Source organism: Pseudocercospora fijiensis (genome assembly GCF_000340215.1).
Source record: "Pseudocercospora fijiensis CIRAD86 unplaced genomic scaffold MYCFIscaffold_3, whole genome shotgun sequence".
NCBI classification, from domain to species: Eukaryota; Fungi; Ascomycota; class Dothideomycetes; order Mycosphaerellales; family Mycosphaerellaceae; genus Pseudocercospora; species Pseudocercospora fijiensis.
The window spans coordinates 2306861-2325150 of record NW_006921534.1 but is presented as its reverse complement, the minus strand read 5'-3'; the positions used below and the strand labels follow the sequence as shown (position 1 = coordinate 2325150).

Here is an 18290-nt window from a genome sequence, read left to right as displayed (position 1 = left end):
TCATCACAAGCAACATTCTGGTCAAGCCGAGAAAGCAGACAAGAAATTCAAAATGGGCTCCGTGGAATCAGAATCAGAAGCTCCTCATCAAGCCGTCAGCGTCTCCCTCCAATCCTTAAAATCCGGCACCGTCTCTTTGGAAACCCTAGAACAAGCCTTCGGACCATCATCTTTGGGAATCATCCTCGTATCAGACCTCCCACCAAAATATCTCTCTCTCAGAAAAAAACTCCTCTCCTACTCCTCGTATCTCGCAAATCTCCCGGCCTCAGAATTACAAAAAGTCGAAATCCCATCCGCACGCTACAACATTGGTTGGTCCTGCGGAAAAGAAACACTTTCCAATGGGAAATTCGATACTTTGAAGGGAAGTTACTATGTTCAACCTATACATAATGCGGAACTTGAGGAGAAGGCGAGGAGGGAGTACGGGGAGAAGATTCCTGATATGACGACTGCGAATGTTTGGCCTGATGAGGCGGTTTTGCCGGGGTTTGAACAAGTGATGATGGAGGTGTGTGAATTGATTGTTGATGTTGCTGGGTATGTGGCGAGGAGTTGTGATCGGTATGGGAAGGAGAAATTGGAGGGGTATAGAGAAGGGACTTTGGAGGAAATTGTGAGGGGGAGTGTGAGTACGAAGGCGAGATTACTTCATTACTTTCCCCCACCGGAAGGCGATGGTGAGGAGGAGGAGGAGGAGAAGAATGATGATGATGATTGGTGTGGAACTCATCATGATTTAGGAGCTTTGACTGGTTTGACGAGTAACATGTACGTGGATGAACATGCGAATCCCCCCTACGCAAAGCCGGATGGTAACGGTGCTTTGCTGCCTGATCTACCAGAATTGGAAACGCATCCGGATTCTCAAGCTGGACTTTGGATTAAAGATCGGAGTGGGAAGGCTACGCAGGTTCATATCCCCAGAGATTGTCTGGCTTTCCAAACCGGAGAGGCATTACAGATGATCACGAGGGGGAAATTCAGAGCCGTACCACATTTTGTTCGAGGAAGTAGTAGTCGAGCTGGTGGAGGAAGGATTGCTCGGAATACTCTGGCTGTTTTCACACAGCCTAATTTGTGGGAGGTTGTGGATGAGGAGACGGGATTGGATTTTGCGGGACTTTGTGGGCAGATTTTTTCGAAGACGTATTGAAGCTCAGTCTGCACAGTTGATATTGAGGTTGCTGAGAACGTTTGAGATCTCTTCTGCCTATGACAGAGCTGCTAGGGCATCGATGAATTTCACGAGAATTGGTTCGAGATTCGTTCCGTGCAGTCAAGTCGGCGGGCGTTCTTGGGCCTTTGCTCTAGCCCCTGCCCGTAAGAAAATGCTCTATTGCTATTGGATAAGTATTCTAGGCACGACCATGAATGCTTCCAGGGGGTCACTGCGCCAAACTGTCCAGCTTACTTTCTTCCCAAGCGTTTTCCATCACTAATAAACCATCGAACATGGCAGCGACATCAAATTGGCCCAATGGAGCTCGTGCAGCTATTGCGCTGACGCTGGACAACATGGGAGAAGCTGCTGATCTGAACCGAGGTCTTTGGCCAGAATCGCAGCCGATCGGATCGCATTATTCTGTAACTGAAGCATTACCCAAGATCCTCAATCTACTCAAGAAATACGACATCCAAGTCACCTATTTTATTGAGAGCTGGAACTTGGAAAGATATCCTTCTGCTATTGCCGACGAAGTAGCTGGCGCTGGCCACGAGGTAGGATGGCACGCATATCAGCATGAAGCTTGGTACCAGTTAGATGCGGCTGCTGAACGCGAGAATTTCAAGCGCAGCTTTGATGCCTTGAACGAGTTCATTGCCCCTGGATCTCCTGGCGAAGGTAAGGTCGGTCTGTACAAAGGCTTCCGGCCACCCGGCGGACCCATTCATCACCCAAGAACTCTCGAACTTTGCCACCAATACGGCCTTCAATACATCAGCGCCGCTGCTGAGCATGCAGCATTACAAAGCAGTCTTGCTGTGCTCCCATATAGGTGGCGGAACGTGGATGCGTACTTCTACATGGACACCTTTGGAAAATTGCGAATTCTGAAAGGAGAAAATGACAGTAAGCCTATTGGCGAGCATGAACTGGTGCGCCGATGGAAAGCAGACATTGATCACGCCATTGAACGAGGAGAATTCCTGTCAATGTTGTTTCATCCATTCCTTACGACAAGCGAAGAAAGACTCAGTGCAATCGAAGACGTTGTCTCTTACTTGGCACAGAAGCGCGACGAGGGTGCTATATGGTTCGGATCCCGGGAGCAATCTTCATACATTTAGCCGATGCTGACTTTCTCAATATCTAGGTTAGCAAGATGTTGTGACATCGCTGACTACGTTTGTCAAAATCCTCACTCAGTGTCCACGGATCCTGTATGGGATAATGCAACTTGGCGATGAGAAAAAATACCCACCTGCACTTCGCCCTCGAAGCGTGTTCCAGCGGTCAGGCATTTAGACGAAGGCTTTCTGATAAGCCATCGACGTGTAGAGCGAATGCATGACTACATCTTCGCTGGACACACAGCCCCAGCCCTTGGATTGACCTAGTGCAGCTTTCACAAACGCGTTTGCTGACCTCGCTCGGGATTGAGCGCAGGAGCCTCAGCTGAGACTTTAGATCGCGGACTCTGTCGACTTTCATCTACAAGACGGATGCGTCCAACAAGTTTGCCCCGGTCCTCGGTGCAATCACACTATGCCGCTACGTTTGGCGAGGCTCCAACAGGTATCAAATCCCAGACGAAGCTGGTGAACCAGATGCCGCCAGTCGCGAAGGACAGGAGAACAGATCCCACTGGTTTCCCGGCAGCTGCTATACTACCCGGCTTCCAAGCAATCTCCGACCTCGAAGCAAGTGCGGAAATCGTAACAACTTCTCCATTAGGCTGGACACCGATGTGCCTCTTCTTGGGAAACAACTTTTGATCCATAAGCCGCAAGAGCTGCTCGTCCAGCTAATAGCGCTCTGATCGAGCCACCTTTACACTATTTGGAAAGTCGAGACTTTTCAGACTCATTACGCAATCACGCTGCAACTCCTCGGCCTTGTAATATATCCACATGCATATAAAGACCTTGCTGTCTTGCTGGCCGACGGCCCACTCATTCCTGCCTATCAAGAGTCCGGAGCGGGCCGATGCAAGAGACCCAAAAGCATGATGGAGCCCTACTGATAAGGCAGTACTTCAGAGCAGTCCGTTGCAGTCAGAGTTTCGATGAAGAGTTTTCCCGACAATCTATACCAGTCCGGCTGCGACTTTGATCAAATTCCCGACCTCTTCGCCCGCGGATAGTTCACCGTTACTTCAATTATCTAAGACCAGCGACTTCAAGACCGATGATATACTAGGCATTGTTGGCAAGACAGAGGGCAATGGCTGTGTGAATGACTTCTCAAGAACGTTGTCAAGTCACGTCTGGGACGAGATCATCCCGAGCACCGGCATTTCTGTCTTTTCTGGTGGGACCGAAGGAGTGCTGTCACCCCATGTGGCGTTTATCCTGGAGTCGAAACAGCAGACTGGATTGATCGCAAGCGTCTCTCGAACGTGGAAGTTGCAGCCATGGCAGATTGGAACTGCGGAGCATGTGTCTTGTGTTTCTGCCACTATACGCAAGATGCTCGAGACTGAGAAGCTGAAAGCAGATGATGTACAGCTTGTTCTCATCAAATGCCCGCTGCTCACCAGCGAGAAAGTTGCAGCAACTCTAGCGGCTGGCCAAAAGCCGATAACAGCGGATACGTACGAGTCCATGGCCTGGTCGAGATATGCTTCTGCGATCGGTATCGGTGCCGCGTTGGGAGAGGTCTCGATGGAAGACGTTCCAACCCATTTGCATTCTGGCAACTTCTACACGGCGAAAGCTTCTTGCTCGTCTGGAGCGGAGCTGGACGACTGCCATATCCTCATATTGGCCAATGATCCAAGCATCGACGTTGAAGCAGAACACGGCGACCCGCCTCCACTTATTCAGGGCTTTTGCGGAGTCATGTCATCTGCAGTCGATTTCGCCGGGTTGCAGGAGGTGCTGAATCGAGCATCGAGACCCAAAGCTCCTTATCGAAAAGCAAAACTGCTACAAGTCTTTGCCAAAGCCGAAGCAGATCCTACAGGAATGGTGGCTGGCACGTACAGGCATACAATGTTGACAGACAGTGATCTGCATAGCACACGACATGCTCGAGCTGCGGTAGGGGGTCTCATAGCTGGCGTCACTGGCGACTGTCACATTTATGTTTCCGGTGGCGCAGAAGGACAAGGGCCGAAAGGTGGTGGTCCGGTTTGCGTGGTAGCTCGATGGGAAGCATGAGAAAAATTTGGTATGTATCAGTCGAACAAAAGTTATTGTTTTTGTGATCAGTTTCTTACTAGCTCTGCCGTCTTCGTGTCCATCTGAGGAAAAGCACGAAGCTTAATGCTACGCTTGCGAAACTTGTAACAGCAACCCAGCGAAACTGACTGGGAGAGCCGAAAATGCCGAGTACAAGCCATCTGCATAGTTCCGATAGATCTATGAGAGCCGTTTCGACAGCTGAGAATTCCAGACGATCGTTTTCGGAAACATGAAGCTGGACGATCTGTTGCTCGACCAAAGAGAAGGCGTATGGTCCTAGTCGAGAAATGGCAGGACTCGCAAATAGCACCAAAGTCAGATTTGGCAGCGATGATGTCTCTGACGAAGCGTTCTGCAAGCCAGGGACTAGCATCAATACAGAGGTAGCAGGCACTAAACACAACACCTGCCATCCAAGCCCAAGCAGGCCTACAGCTGCAAGAGGGTCAGCGCGCTCTGTCGCTCGATCTGGTCGCTTTGATGACTTCCTGGCAAACAATGTGACCAGGAGCGGAGTTAGCACTGCTGAGCTGATTTCGACAACTGTGCTGGCAGTCCGCGCAGCTGTAATCTGTGAGAGAGGAAAATTTGCGATGAGCAGGTATGAGCTCATACTGCCGGCAAGAGTAAGGACCGAGAATGGTTCGAGAGTATATGCCACTGACGGCAGAAAGGTTGAACTTGTATAGTAGGCTTGGAAACTATGCAGCCAACGACGAGCAGGGCCCGTGATCAGAGTGATGAGACTCATTGCGTTGCATGGTGTCAGTGTTTGGTCCACTTCCAATACTGACCTAGAGGCCTGAAGAGCTGGAGTCGACCAGTATACGCTTTGAGTCAAGTATAACTCGATCGCAAGCGAAATTGCCTGCGTCAGAGCAAGGACTGAAGCTGTTATGATATAATTGCTCCTGCGCAGCTGGATGGCTTTGATTGCCACTGGAGCAACGAGCTTGGTAATGAGGTCGATTCGTTTGGTCGTCGCGTTGAGGATGTGCAGCTGCGGCGAATGTGGTCGTGATGTTGGTAAAAGGAAACTCTCCTCCTCTCCTCCCTCGTGTTGTCGAGATCCCGCCATCAAGGGCAGCCATTCTCGCTCCACCACTACCAGGTTGCCCACGGCGGAGAGTCGCTCGATCATGCCAAGGATCATGAGAAGAGCAAATACCACCATCTTCAGATTTGGATCGACCAAGGAAGCACCTACCCTGGGAAAGAGAAACATCCAGCACACTGAAGCGGCCATTATGCTGACTCGTTGGACAATAATGCAAGTCTGTACCGGTCTGAGTCTGGATTGACAGGCACTACACCACCTGCCCAGAGCCGGCGAGAAGAGTAGTGAAGCCAGATGACACGAAAGTCCTCTGATTGAAGCCGCTATTAACGTGTGAGGATATACCGAAGCCGTGAATAGGACCGAAGCGAATTCGTAGCTGCGGTTGTTCCACATAAAAAGCGCATGGCTAGTGTAGAATGACCATAGACTTCTCATCGTAACAAGACCCTCATCGCAATCAGTGTATTCGGAATTCTGCTCGTCGGTTACGGAAGTCCTGATTTCCTGAACTTCATCATGGTTCTGGTGTTTGACCTTGGCAGTACTATCGACTGTCCCATATCCACCCATACTGATGAAGAAGTCTTGGTTGCAAAGGAAAGAGAGCACGCGACATGGATCTTATCTTGATTCTAGCGAAGCTGGAAGAAATTTAGGCGGGAGGCGGAGCATTCGAGGAGCTTGCGACGAGAATGCGTAGCCGTACGTCTAAATTTCTGGAAGCGAGTGCGAAAGAACAGTTAGACTCTCCGAGTCTGACCTGTATACTGCATTATATATTGCATAGCGTTGTGTATGTGTTAGGTAAGTAGCGGAAGGGGGTTGGTAAGGAAGATGCGACGCTATACAAAGTCTAGGAGCGCTTCTTATTAGTCAAAATTCAAGAAGTTATTATATGTATAAAGCCTTAGGCCGCTTACTTTACCTGCATCTACCGACTTTCACAACAATAACTACTTCTATAACAACTACTTCTATAATAGTAACGACCCTACCCTCAATTACGAACGCGACTTTCGTAGACTACCGAACTACGAGTACTATTCTAACTATCTAACGCCGCATATACGACGCGTAGACGTACGACCTCCCTTAGAGCAAGAATCTCTATTATTCTTTATACGAAACTACTTCGTAGCTAAGATTAGGACGAATTTCGAAGGCGTCTCGGCATCTCCGACTTACGGGTCTTATATAAGATACATCGATGCTAACGATAAGTAAAAATGTTAGGATCTAGGGAAACTAGCTCTAAGCAATATTATCTAAAGAATGCTTGCAGTCTGTAATTTAAGAGCTATTAGGACTCGATATATTAACTTCTATATAGTCGTAGCTAATCCGCGGATACGACAGGAGCAAGATTACAGATATACGATACTGTTAATTCGGTATAAGCAAGATAAGTACTTAGGCTATCGACAACGTACCTACTATCGACCTTCGTTCTCGACTATAGAAGCGTATATAGGATTAGAAGATAGGCAGACTATAGCTAGAGAGCCGTACCGCCTAGATCTTAGACGATAATAGCATATATATCTACTATTCGCCGAGCTACCTTAAACCCTCTACGAACGATATCGGCTTCTTAATACGCACTCTAGCGTTACTAGACCTAAACAACTAGACCGATATAACTAGACCTAAATATCCGGACGAAGAGACTAGTCTCTACCCCTCTAACTCCGATGCTTCGATGCCTCTAGTAAGAGCAAGAGTAAGAGCGCTATAGAAGGACAATAGTACTACAGAACACCTACCCTCCCGTAGGGAGCAACCGCCGTCCGCGTAGGACCGCCCTCCGCGTAGGAGCCTATCCGGAGGACTAATACAAAAAGGAGCACTCCGCGCGGTAGGTATAGGGGTTTAGGAGGAACGACTATCCCCCTACCCTAAGCGCTAACGTTAGTAAAAGGATGTAGATACTAAAGCGGTAAGGCTATAGGGGGTTTAGGAGGAACGACTATCCCCCTAGCCTCTAAGCGGCAACGTTAGTAAAAGGATGTAGATACTAAAGCGGTAAGGCTATAGGGGGTTTAGAAGGAACGACTATCCCCCTAGCCTCTAAGCGGCAACGTTAGCAAAAGGATATAGATACCAAAGCGGTAAGGCTATAGGGGGTTTAGGAGGAACGACTATCCCCCTAGCCTCTAAGCGCTAACGTTAGCAAAAGGATATAGATACTAAAGCGGTAAGGCTATAGGGGGTTTAGGAGGAACGACTATCCCCCTAGCCTCTAAGCGCTAACGTTAGCAAAAGGATATAGATACTAAAGCAGTAAGGCTATAGGGGGTTTAGAAGGAACGACTATCCTCCTAGCCTCTAAGCGGCAACGTTAGAGAGGTTTGCAGGTACTACTAGCGCTTACAGCAGATAGTAGAATTGAATCGATTAAGCGCATTTCTAGCAAAAGCACGCTAACAAAAGTGATTAATACGATAACGAGCCGAGCAATCCGTACCGTTTAGTATTCCGCCGTAATAGCACGCTACTGTATCCTGCTTTTTACGTCGCACCCTCTACTAATGCCGCTGCCTAGCAAAAGATATTGCTAGCGTATATAGCACTAACCGAGTTTAAAAAGAATGTGAAGAATATTACTAGAGTAAAACTATAGAGCGGAAGCTGCGCGGGGCCTACACTACGGACAAATACGATTCCTAAGCATTAACCCTTTAAGTAAGGCGAACCTTACTACTCGACTTATAATCGCCTTAACCTATAGAAACTAGACGAACTGCGTTTTTTGGACAATCGAAGGCTGCTAAACCTAACACTTAAAGGCTGCCTAACCTAATAAGACTTCCGAAGAAGCTCGATAATATAGTACCGACAATTCCCTATATAGTTAGTTTAGAGGGCAACTAAGAACCCGGACAGCGCGTCTTACGGCGGTTTAAGAAACCTGCTAAAAATTACGACAATGCTGCACCCTAGCTTAGTTTAGAAGACCGAGTAGTCTATATACAATCATTAAAGGCTTGCTCTAATTTATAAGTAAACAATGCGGAAGAACTCGGGGGTTATATCACTTAAAGCGGGAGCAGAGCTACAAATACTCCTTACGTTCGCCTATTATAGCAGACAAGAACGCGCTCGTATTGTAATTAGACGTAGGGCTGCAATTCTTACATACTAATATAGCATTGTCGTTACTAGCGTTGTAGTAGCGCAGTTAGAAGCGTAAAAGGCACGTAGGCAGGCAGCGAGGTAAGGTTTAGACAATGCTATAGATTAAGCGTTTAATCTACGTACTAGAAGCAACATTAAGACTTCTAATAAGTTAGCAGGCTAATATGTCTCGACACTTAGGTTCTTTAATATTAACGTTAATCGAACGAGTTAAGTCGATTAGGTATATTTCTATAAAAACAACGCTAACAAAAGTGCTTAATACGATAACGAGGAGACCTTAGGCATCGAGCATTATAGGTATCGATACGATAGGGACATTCCGTACGGTAAGGGAACGGGGGGTTTAGGAGGAACGACTATCCCCCCTCCCTCTAAGCACTAACGTTGAAGAAGGAGCACTCCGCGCGGTAAGGGAATAGGGGGTTTAGGAGGAACGACTATCCCCCCTCCCTCTAAGCGCTAGCGCTTATAAAGGTAGGTTAGTAGAGACAGTAGTTGACACATACATTATAAATAAAGACAAAGGTCCGTACTAGTGAATTCTGTTATATATAAGAAGCCGCACTCTATTCCTATTCGGGCGTAGGCTTCTAACTAAGCGGTACTATAAATAGACGCCTTCTTTGCGACTTCTACTTCTCTTCGTATCTTGCCGCGGAACCTCGATACACCTACCTATATATATAAATATACACATTCTAGTCAATCCGAATACTGAATACTTAGCAACCTATACGACTAACTAAGAGATAGTAGCATTATAGTAGTACAATCGAAGCTCGCGATTTGCGATGCCTCGAGTACCTCCTATACTCTTGCCGCACCTTCTACCTATAAGAGCCTAGCTACGATCGAGCCCTATACCTTCTATAACTAGGCTTAGGTCTATCGTCGCACGCCCTGCCGTAGTACCGGCCGCCGACTCGAGCGAATGTTTACGAAGAAGATTAAGCCTACTATCCGCGACCTCGAGCTACAACTTAAAGATACGATAGAAGAAGATTCGACGTATAGCGCCTACGACTACGAGTATAGAAAGAACGCCTTCGATACGGCTAAGTATATATATCTTATACGACTTAAATACCGGATTATAAAGGACCTCGAACTAGCTCTATACGCTAGCGAGAACCGTCGCTATATCAACCTAATAGTAGAGATTTAGGCTATTATCTAGTAGAATACCCCTATGTATACATATATAGCGCAGGTCGGTTAGCAATTTAGTTATTAGTACGGACAAGTAGCGGCTAGAGCGCTAGGAGGTAATCTACCTAGCGGACCGCCGAAGAAGAACTTACCTACTAACTGCCCTAATCCTAAAGAAGAAGAGGATAATAATCTGAGCGAAGTCGGTAGCGACTACGATAGCGATACTTAGGTCTATACTAACCCTAACTATAGTAAGCGCAAGCCTATCGCGTGCTTTATAAACCCGAAGTATCCGACTAAGACACTTAAGATATGCGACAAGTGTCGTGCTCGTAAGGCTAAGGCTTCTTCCTTAAAGAAGCGTAAGCTAGATAATACTACTTCTTAGCCTTAGCCTACGCTAACGAAGCGTAGTCGACCTACAAAAGCAGTGTCGACACCTACTCCCGCACGATCGCTAATTATTATCTAGTCGTCTCCGGCTCCTATATTGTCGCTTAGTCCTACTGTTCTAAACCTACTATTATCTGCTAGCAGCAACATTAATGTCGCTCCTTAGCGTACTAGAGATCCTATTAAGAAGATGCCTCCTTAGCTAGATACATTTCAATCTTTAACGCCGCCGCCGCTACGTCCTTCGCAAGCTCCGCTAACATCCTTATTAGGTAACCCTAGAGATATACGTGCTCGTAGTTAGCACAGTAGCGACGATGCGGCGACTATAGCTACTCGTCGTATATAGACGTAGATCGAGCGCGCTAATCGTGTCGCTACTCGCGCTAGTAAGGCTATATAGCCTATGCCTACTATCGAATAGCTCCTAAGCGATAACTATAGCAGTAACGTACCTCTGTTATCTCAAGAGTTCGGTTTCGTACTAATCGGTCCTCCTAATAATAGTCGCCTAGATATATGCGAGTTCTTCTATTGCGAGATTTGTCTTATTCCGCGTAAGATCTCTCGCTTATACGAGCAGCCCAACTTCTGCTACTACTATGCAGAAGGTTATAAGCTTAATAATATAGCTATAATAAAGTAGTGTTAGATAGGCAAGTACGAAGAGGAGCGGTTCTAATTTCTCGTACCTAAAGGAGACGACGAGGTTCGCCGCGAGTTTGAGTTCTACTGCCTCCTACATTATATTAAGCTACCGCTACGTCCTAATATTCTACGACAACGTTAGGCACGTGCTAGTCCTACTAAGCGTACTAAGTAGACTACTTAAGACTCCGATCGCATTAAGCACTTTCTCTATAGCTAGGACCCTACTTTAGGCGATCCTTCTAACCTTAACGACTCGCCTGCTCTAGATAAGCTTAACTACCGTTTAGTTAAGGAGTTTTACGAAGACTTAGATAATAAGAAGATAGAGTACTGCTAGAATCTAGAGCTTAATAACGGCGATAGTATAGGCTACAAGGAGCGTTAGTTTAATATAGATTTAGACAACAATCCTAAGTCCCTAACCTATAAGATCTGTTATCGTTATCGAGCCACTCGCGACAACACTAAGCCTATTGGATCGCCCGATTTAATGTCCGATAAGAACCGTATAGATCCTAGACTATAGCTAACCAATCCGGAGACTAGCGAATAGTTGCCTTAACTTACTATAGTCGAAGAGCTGCTTATTGCTAAGCACTATATATACGTAGAAATGCGGTTAATTAAGGGCGCACAGTAGCGGTACAAGAACAACGTTATTAACTTTCTGCGAGATATAGCAAAGGTTTAGAAGCAGCTACCTCTTCTGCCTTAATACCTAGAGACTATAGTCCTACGTCTAGCTCAGTCGGATAAGGTTACAAAGAGAATCTTTATCCGAGACTTCAAAGTACGACAGTAGGCAGTACGTACTTAGTTAAAGTATCTTAAGGACAACAATCCTAAGTATGCAGATATCGAATAGGATAAGCAACGCATGTTATAGCTTCCGGATAGCTAGGACGGTGAATCTGTTATAGACTTTATATATATCGAGACCTACGAAGAAGATAAAGGCCCGCCGTTAGTCTCTTAAGAAGCTGCTAGACAAGCCGGTCTTATACAATCTCAAGCTTATACGCAACATAGTAATGCTAAGCCTAGTACTACGGAGGAAGAACAGACTTTCGCAGACTATCCCGTAGAATTAGCTTTACCTTAGGCGCATATGCTATAGAACTAGCGAGATGCTGTCTAGGCTATTATTAGTAAATAGACCGAGTAGCGGCAACGAGTAGAAGCGGAGCGTCGAATGCGATAAGCTTAGCTCGACGCCTCTAGAGACGAACAAACGTAGCTTAATCTGCTAGAATTTGACTCTATACTATTAAGTGAGTTTAACAATAAGCATCGCTTGCTAGCAGGTGCATTTCCGACATACTATCCTTAGGGCAAGGCAGACTATGCTAATGCCCGTTAGCGCGGTCTCGGATATAACGACTACCTTAAGCATATGCTAAAATAGGATAATAGCACTAGTCTATACCTATCTAGTGCTCGATTTGCATAACACGCTCGATAGAGACATGTCGCTCTAAACACTCTACTAAGACGTTAGACTATATCAAAAGCGGACTATATTATTTAGCAGAATCCGGAATACGAGGAGATTGCCGTAGACGATATACGAGCTACCCTTACGTCTAATAACGAGCAATCTCGTAAGCTTCTCTTAATAATTACGCGTAGTAGTAACTCTCTACGTAGTACTCGAGCCTTCTAGATCGGCAAGACTAATGAATTAGAGAATTACGTTAAAGCGATCGGTACTCCTTAGCTGTTCTTAACCTATAGTGCTACCGATAATTATTAGCCTAGCCTTTAGCGCTATATGCCGGTTATGCCCGAGGGCAACGAGTTTTAGCGCCTTAAGATTAGTCGGGACAACGTACGAGAGAATCTAGCTATAGCGGCATACCACTTCTATAGGCGCTATACTTTTATTATAGACCTGCTTAGGAAGAAATTCGGAGTAGAAGACTTCTAGAACCGCTTTAAGTTCTAGTCGCGAGGCTTATCTCACAACTATAGTATTGTTTAGCTTTAGTTGTATAATATTGAAGTATAGGATAACGACGGGAACAATATCTCTTAGAAGCTTCCGCCTCCTATTATATCCGATACCGAGAGCTAACGTTAGCGCCTTGCTAAGTTCTAGGGTCGTTATATCTCTACTAACAACCCTTAGCCTAGACGAACTAGCATTTAGCCTAGTAAGCCAAACATCCTTTAAATGCTATACGATCGGTTATAGAATAGCTAATACTAGCTTATATTAAATCTCAACCGTATATAGCGGCATACGTATAGGCATAAGTACTACAATCGGATAAATAATATAACTAATACTCGTAGCTGTCGGTTCTATTTCCCGCGAGCTATCTACTAGGCTATATATATTACGAAAGACTACAATCCGCGGCACTATATGTTTGATAGCGCTCGAAACGATAATCGTATAAACAACTACAATCGCACTGTTTAGATAGCATAGCTTGCTAATAACGATATAGCAGTCTATACCGATAAAGGCACTATAATCAACTACCTTAGCAAGTACTATATAAAGCAGGAGAAGCGTAGCGAGAGCCTTCTCGAAATTGGCCGAAAGGTAGCGCTAAAGGTTACCTCTAATCGCCTAATAGTACAATTCGTAGCTAAGATGTTGAACAAGCTTATCGGTAAGCGAGATATTTCTACGTAGGAGGAGATGCATCTCCTTCTTAAGCTGCCTCTTGCTTAGGGTAGCCGCAAGGTATAAGGCTTCGATTGTCGACTTCCTAATAACTAACCGCGTATTCGTCGATACGATCGGGTATAAGACGAAATCGTTCTATACGGCAAGTCGCTATTATAGAAATACATTACTCGCTTCGACCGCAACTAGGACACTACTAACCTTCCTAACAATCCTAGACTTACTCTATTCTAATTCGTGACTAAGTAGGACAAGAACAAGATAAAGAAGCGTCTACGAGCGAAGCTACGGGTAATAAATTAGTATCTAAAGTATAGTGCTATCCCTAATAGCTAGGATAGCACTTACGAAGACTAGTGTCGGAACAAGATCGTCCTCTACTACGAATTTAGTAGGCAGTATCCTATATTGCTATATACATTTGATAATAATCCAAACCGCTAGCAATTCAACAAGTAGTTAGAGGCCTACTAATACTGCCTAGATTATCCGAATCATTATTATCCTCGCGACTATATAGGCGTCAACCTTCTAGCACTATTACCTAATCTGTTCTAAGACGAAGTATATAACCCTAAAGTTAAGCAACCTAAAGGCGAGCTACTAACTGCTGCGCTGCCTAACCGTGCTCCTACTAAGACCGATGCCTCTCTAGCTAATCTTAGGTAGCGAGAGGTCGACGTAGAGTACGATTAGATACAGTACATTAGTAAGTACTCTCTCTCGGCTAATGCGGTACTAGCAGACTATTAGAAGACTAAGCGAGGTACTGTAGGCACCGATTAGCGTATTAGGATCAAGCCTAATACTTAGCAGCTAATTTACGCCTTAGTACCGGAGCAGCGTTTATAGTTCGACACTATATACAATTATTACTATTTAGTGCTCTTTAGGGAAGGTATGCTAGCGCTAATGCTTCTTAATATCGATAGGTAGGCAGGTATCGGGAAGTCTTTTATTATTGACCTCCTATTATCGGAACTAGAGCGGCTGTCTGCTTAATACCTCTAGCAACAAATTGCCGATAGTTAATAAGACCCGCTTAACGTTAGTAACCTAATCCTACGAGTTGCGCCTACTAGTGCTGCTGCTAATAGTATTAATGGAACTACGCTCTATTAGGCCTTCAAACTCCTACTAAACATACAAACGTATGTTCCTCTAGATAGTCAAGCACTTACTAACTTTTAAGAAGCAATGTACACGTTTACGTATATTGTTATCGACGAGAAGTTAATAATAGATCTTACTACGCTATACTAGATCGACTAGCGCCTCCGTTAGACTAGCCCTATCGACAAAGACAAGCCCTTTAGCGGCAGAACGATTATCTTATACGGCGACTTCTACTAGCTGCTACTAATTAGAGGAAAGCCACTATTCGGCAAGCTAATACCGCGAGAGACCCTAGAAACTACTCTCGGTCGATCTCTTTAGCATTAGTTCGACAAGACTATTTAGCTGTCTCAAATTCAGCGATAGCAAGGTACTAATGCTCGCTTATTAGCTTTTAAGGAAGTACTCTAAGGCCTTCGAACCGCACCTAGAGGCATACGTATCGAGTATTAGCAGACTTTAGTCGATCGAACTAAATCTAACCTCTCTCGTCGTAAGAAGGAGCGATTCAAGGATGCGATTCGCCTTTACGCCTATAAGAAGCAGGTTAATTAGTATAATTACTAGAAGATAAAGTCGTATAAGAATCCGATCGTAGTCCTTAACGTAGAGCATATTAGAAAGGACGCCTATAAAGCATTATATAAGGCAGGTAGTGCCCTTTATGCTAAGCTCCCTATATGTATTAGCGCTCGTATTATAGTTACGCAGAATCTCTAGGTTTAAGGCGGACTCGTTAACGGCAGCCTAGGTACTGTAAAAGACATTGTTTAGTCTCTAATATAGCTATAGGAGGGGGATGTCGACGATCCTGCTACTTAGGCTAGGTACATTAAGAACACACTTCCTCTTGCTCTTCTCGTCGAGGTCGAAGGCTATACGGGACTATTACTAAACTAAGAATTCGACCTAGATAGCGTACTCGGCTTACTAGGGAATGTCGTGCCTATCGTTCCTATAAAGCGAGAGTAGTAGTAGAGTTAGGGCGTACGATACTCTAGACGCTAATTTCCGCTTACGATCGTATATGCTATTACAGTCTATAAATCTTAGGATATAACACTCCCGATAGCAGTTATAGACATCTCGAAGAAGGACTTTACGCCTAGCCTTATATACGTTGCCGTATCGCGGGTTCGCTCGCCCGACGATATAATATTCGAGGAGACTTTTACCTTCTATAATCGCTTTAAAGGCAAGGTTTATAACAGCGCAGTCGCCCGCTATATAGACTACATTCGGCGTCGCCCTTAGCGTATAATTCCTATCGGACACATCCTCTCTTCTATACCCGCTCTACCCGACTAGGTAGCTATAATTGATTAGCGCCGTCTTAATAAAATGCGTTAATAGTATAAAGAGCGACAACGTCTCTTAGAAGAGTAGCGGTTACGTTAGGCTAAATAGGACAGTATCCGAGAGCAGCGCGAGACTACGGCAGCTATTGCTTAGGTTAAAGCACTTAAGCAACGAGAGGTATATACTAAGTCGATTGCTCTACGACGCAGCCTTACTAATATAGCATCTATATAGCAGGCTCGCCGCGCTAGGTCTATTTAGCTTTACATCGTTAACAAGCATACCGACCTAAAGCTACCTAAGTACTATACCGTAAGCATATTGCTTAGCGAAGCTTTAGTTAATATATAGAACAATTAGTATACCGAGCCGACTACTGCCTAGGACACTATCCCTCTAGTCGCAGATCCCGACCTAGAGTCTTCTATCGACATACTACTCGCCGATATACAATTTATTAAGCGCAATATCCTTAGTCTTATCCGCCCGGGCGAGACTATACGAGAGTCTAATCTTATATTCAGCTTTGCTAATGTCTTTAAGGTTGCCTATATTAGCGGCGACGTTAACGACGCTTTTAATGCTCTTTAGCCTATTCTCTCCCGCACTAATTATGTACGCCCGTCGCGGCGTATAGTTATACGGCTTCGTCTCGAGTATTTGCCCGTACCTACTTAAGGTTAGCGTAGACATATTATAACTAATACTAAGTTCTTCGCCGCTATAGCTCGCAATTAGCTACAGTAGTAGCAATAGGAAGGTCTCCTTAATAGCACGGATATAGTAGAAGGCATACAGAAGACCTAAGAAGACGCAATAGAAGATTAGTAGTATAAAGATATATAGATGCAGGATAAAGAGGTTAATACTAAGACTCTTCGTCAAATTTACGAAGCAGATTAACTAGCTAGATAGCGTACTAAACAAGAGACTCGCGAATAGCTAGCGATAATAGGTAACGATAATTAGCTAGAGGGTAATAATAATCAAATTGAGGGTAATAATACGGAAGAAGACGATACTATAGATAAGAGTTAAATAATTTGTAGAATAGTAGCATAATTAAGGGCCTTTAGTAGTTATAAACTAGGGACGAGAAGTAGCGCAATTCCGACGTTATAGTATCTAAACTATAGCTCCCTTAACATTTACTTAAGCTAGCTACTATAGAGCTATAAGTATAAATCGCGATTGTAAGCGGCTTACCGCTTACAGTCGCGATCGCTCTTAGCGAATATACAGATAGTTTAACGCTTATTAATAAGCCCTTTTAGTATAAGTTGTATAGAGGGTACTAACGGCTTGCTTTTAACAAGCCCCTTTAGCATAAGTTGCATAGAGGGTACTAATAGCTTGCTTTTAACAAGCCCCTTTAGTATAAGTTGTATAGAGGGTACTAATAGCTTGCTTTTAACAAGCCCCTTTAGTATAAGTTGTATAGAGGGTACTAATAGCTTACTTTTAATAAGCCCCTTTAGTATGAGTTGTATAGAGGGTACTAATAGCTTGCTTTTAACAAGCCCCTTTAGTATAAGTTACATAGAGGGTACTAATGGCTTGCTTCTAACAAGCTTACTTAGCATAAGTTGCATAGAGGGTACTAATGGCTTGCTTCTAATAAGCTTACTCAGCATAAGTTCTTAGCTCGTAGAGTCTAGACTGTTCTTTCGCACTCGCCGCTTCGCTGGACTAAGTGAGGCCTTCCAGCCTCTAACGATACCCTTGTCTTATATCCGATCATATGGCATTCTTGACACCCAGTCCCAGTCGGCCACGCACACCTGCGCGATACATTACCCGACCCCGCCTAAAGGCTACGTGTAGCTCTCTGCTAGCTGACGTTGACGCTAGTCATTCACTGTAATGCAGAGCTTCATCCCACGTCCAAGTATGGGTATGGCAACGCGGATCGGTAATTGGCCGGGTAAGAGTTGGTATGGAGCGGAGCTGAGCCCGATTTCTCAGTGTGAGCACATGTCTTAAGAAGCTGCAGATCGCTTGCAATGGACCTCACGAACAATACTCACATGTGGGTGGAATTTGGAGACGTGCTGCTCTTTTCGGGCTTGGCGGAAGGACAATTTCTCAGATGTACGAGAAAGCATCTGAAATCCTTGGCCATCAATCAGGACCTTCGCAGTCCAGCCACAGATTGTGGCAGCTGACATCGACACTCAATAACGTCGTTAAGGTTAGCGAGGAGAGAGACGACAAGATACTGCTGAGTTGGTCGCAAATGGCCATGTTGAAGGGCGGGCAACATTCACGCCTCGACCGCGACCATGATCACCGCCTACGGCATGCCGCCACCAGGCTACACCAAGCTGCCTCGTGGGCCTTCTTCAGAACGGCGGCAAGTGGTCGAATGCATTTGATATTCGTGCGGATAATGGTCTGTCCTCCTTGTTCGGCAAGATAGGCAAGGCAGGCAAGGCATGAAGACATGGCGACGTGTCAAAGTTTTGAAGTCCTGCAAGTGCTTGTGATATG

General features: G+C 45.2%; 6 protein-coding genes across 6 annotated transcripts; 5 read left to right on the top strand and 1 right to left on the bottom strand.

Moving 5' to 3' along the window:
• Window positions 1–52: 52 nt before the first annotated feature.
• On the top strand, window positions 53–1263 carry MYCFIDRAFT_152467 (uncharacterized protein; the record flags this gene model as incomplete). The annotated part of the gene is made up of 1 exon (XM_007926650.1): window positions 53–1263. The coding sequence occupies one exon, from the start codon at window positions 53–55 to the stop codon at window positions 1157–1159; it is 1107 nt and encodes a 368-aa protein (XP_007924841.1). The 3' UTR covers window positions 1160–1263.
• Window positions 1264–1458: 195 nt separating this feature from the next.
• MYCFIDRAFT_152463 (uncharacterized protein) lies at window positions 1459–3233 on the top strand (the record flags this gene model as incomplete). The annotated part of the gene is made up of 2 exons (XM_007926649.1): window positions 1459–2262; window positions 2324–3233. A coding segment is annotated over one exon (237 nt), but the record flags the coding sequence as incomplete, so codon positions are not given.
• MYCFIDRAFT_163048 (uncharacterized protein) lies at window positions 1471–3233 on the top strand. Its single transcript, XM_007926648.1, has 2 exons — window positions 1471–2262; window positions 2324–3233. The coding sequence occupies exons 1-2, from the start codon at window positions 1522–1524 to the stop codon at window positions 2324–2326; spliced, it is 744 nt and encodes a 247-aa protein (XP_007924839.1). The 5' UTR covers window positions 1471–1521; the 3' UTR covers window positions 2327–3233.
• Window positions 1726–4378, top strand: MYCFIDRAFT_207204 (uncharacterized protein). The gene is made up of 3 exons (XM_007926647.1): window positions 1726–2262; window positions 2324–3215; window positions 3242–4378. Exons 2-3 carry the CDS (start codon window positions 3155–3157, stop codon window positions 4327–4329), a joined length of 1149 nt encoding a protein of 382 aa, XP_007924838.1. The 5' UTR covers window positions 1726–2262; window positions 2324–3154; the 3' UTR covers window positions 4330–4378.
• Window positions 4379–4387: 9 nt separating this feature from the next.
• On the bottom strand, window positions 4388–5983 carry MYCFIDRAFT_134749 (uncharacterized protein; the record flags this gene model as incomplete). The annotated part of the gene is made up of 2 exons (XM_007926646.1): window positions 4388–5244; window positions 5392–5983. 2 exons carry the CDS (start codon window positions 5981–5983, stop codon window positions 4388–4390), a joined length of 1449 nt encoding a protein of 482 aa, XP_007924837.1.
• A 4032-nt stretch (window positions 5984–10015) lies between these two features.
• Window positions 10016–18286, top strand: MYCFIDRAFT_173243 (uncharacterized protein; the record flags this gene model as incomplete). Its single annotated transcript, XM_007926645.1, has 6 exons — window positions 10016–10029; window positions 17495–17618; window positions 17652–17764; window positions 17794–17848; window positions 17890–18196; window positions 18225–18286. The coding sequence occupies 6 exons, from the start codon at window positions 10016–10018 to the stop codon at window positions 18284–18286; spliced, it is 675 nt and encodes a 224-aa protein (XP_007924836.1).
• Between the last annotated feature and the right edge of the window lie 4 nt (window positions 18287–18290).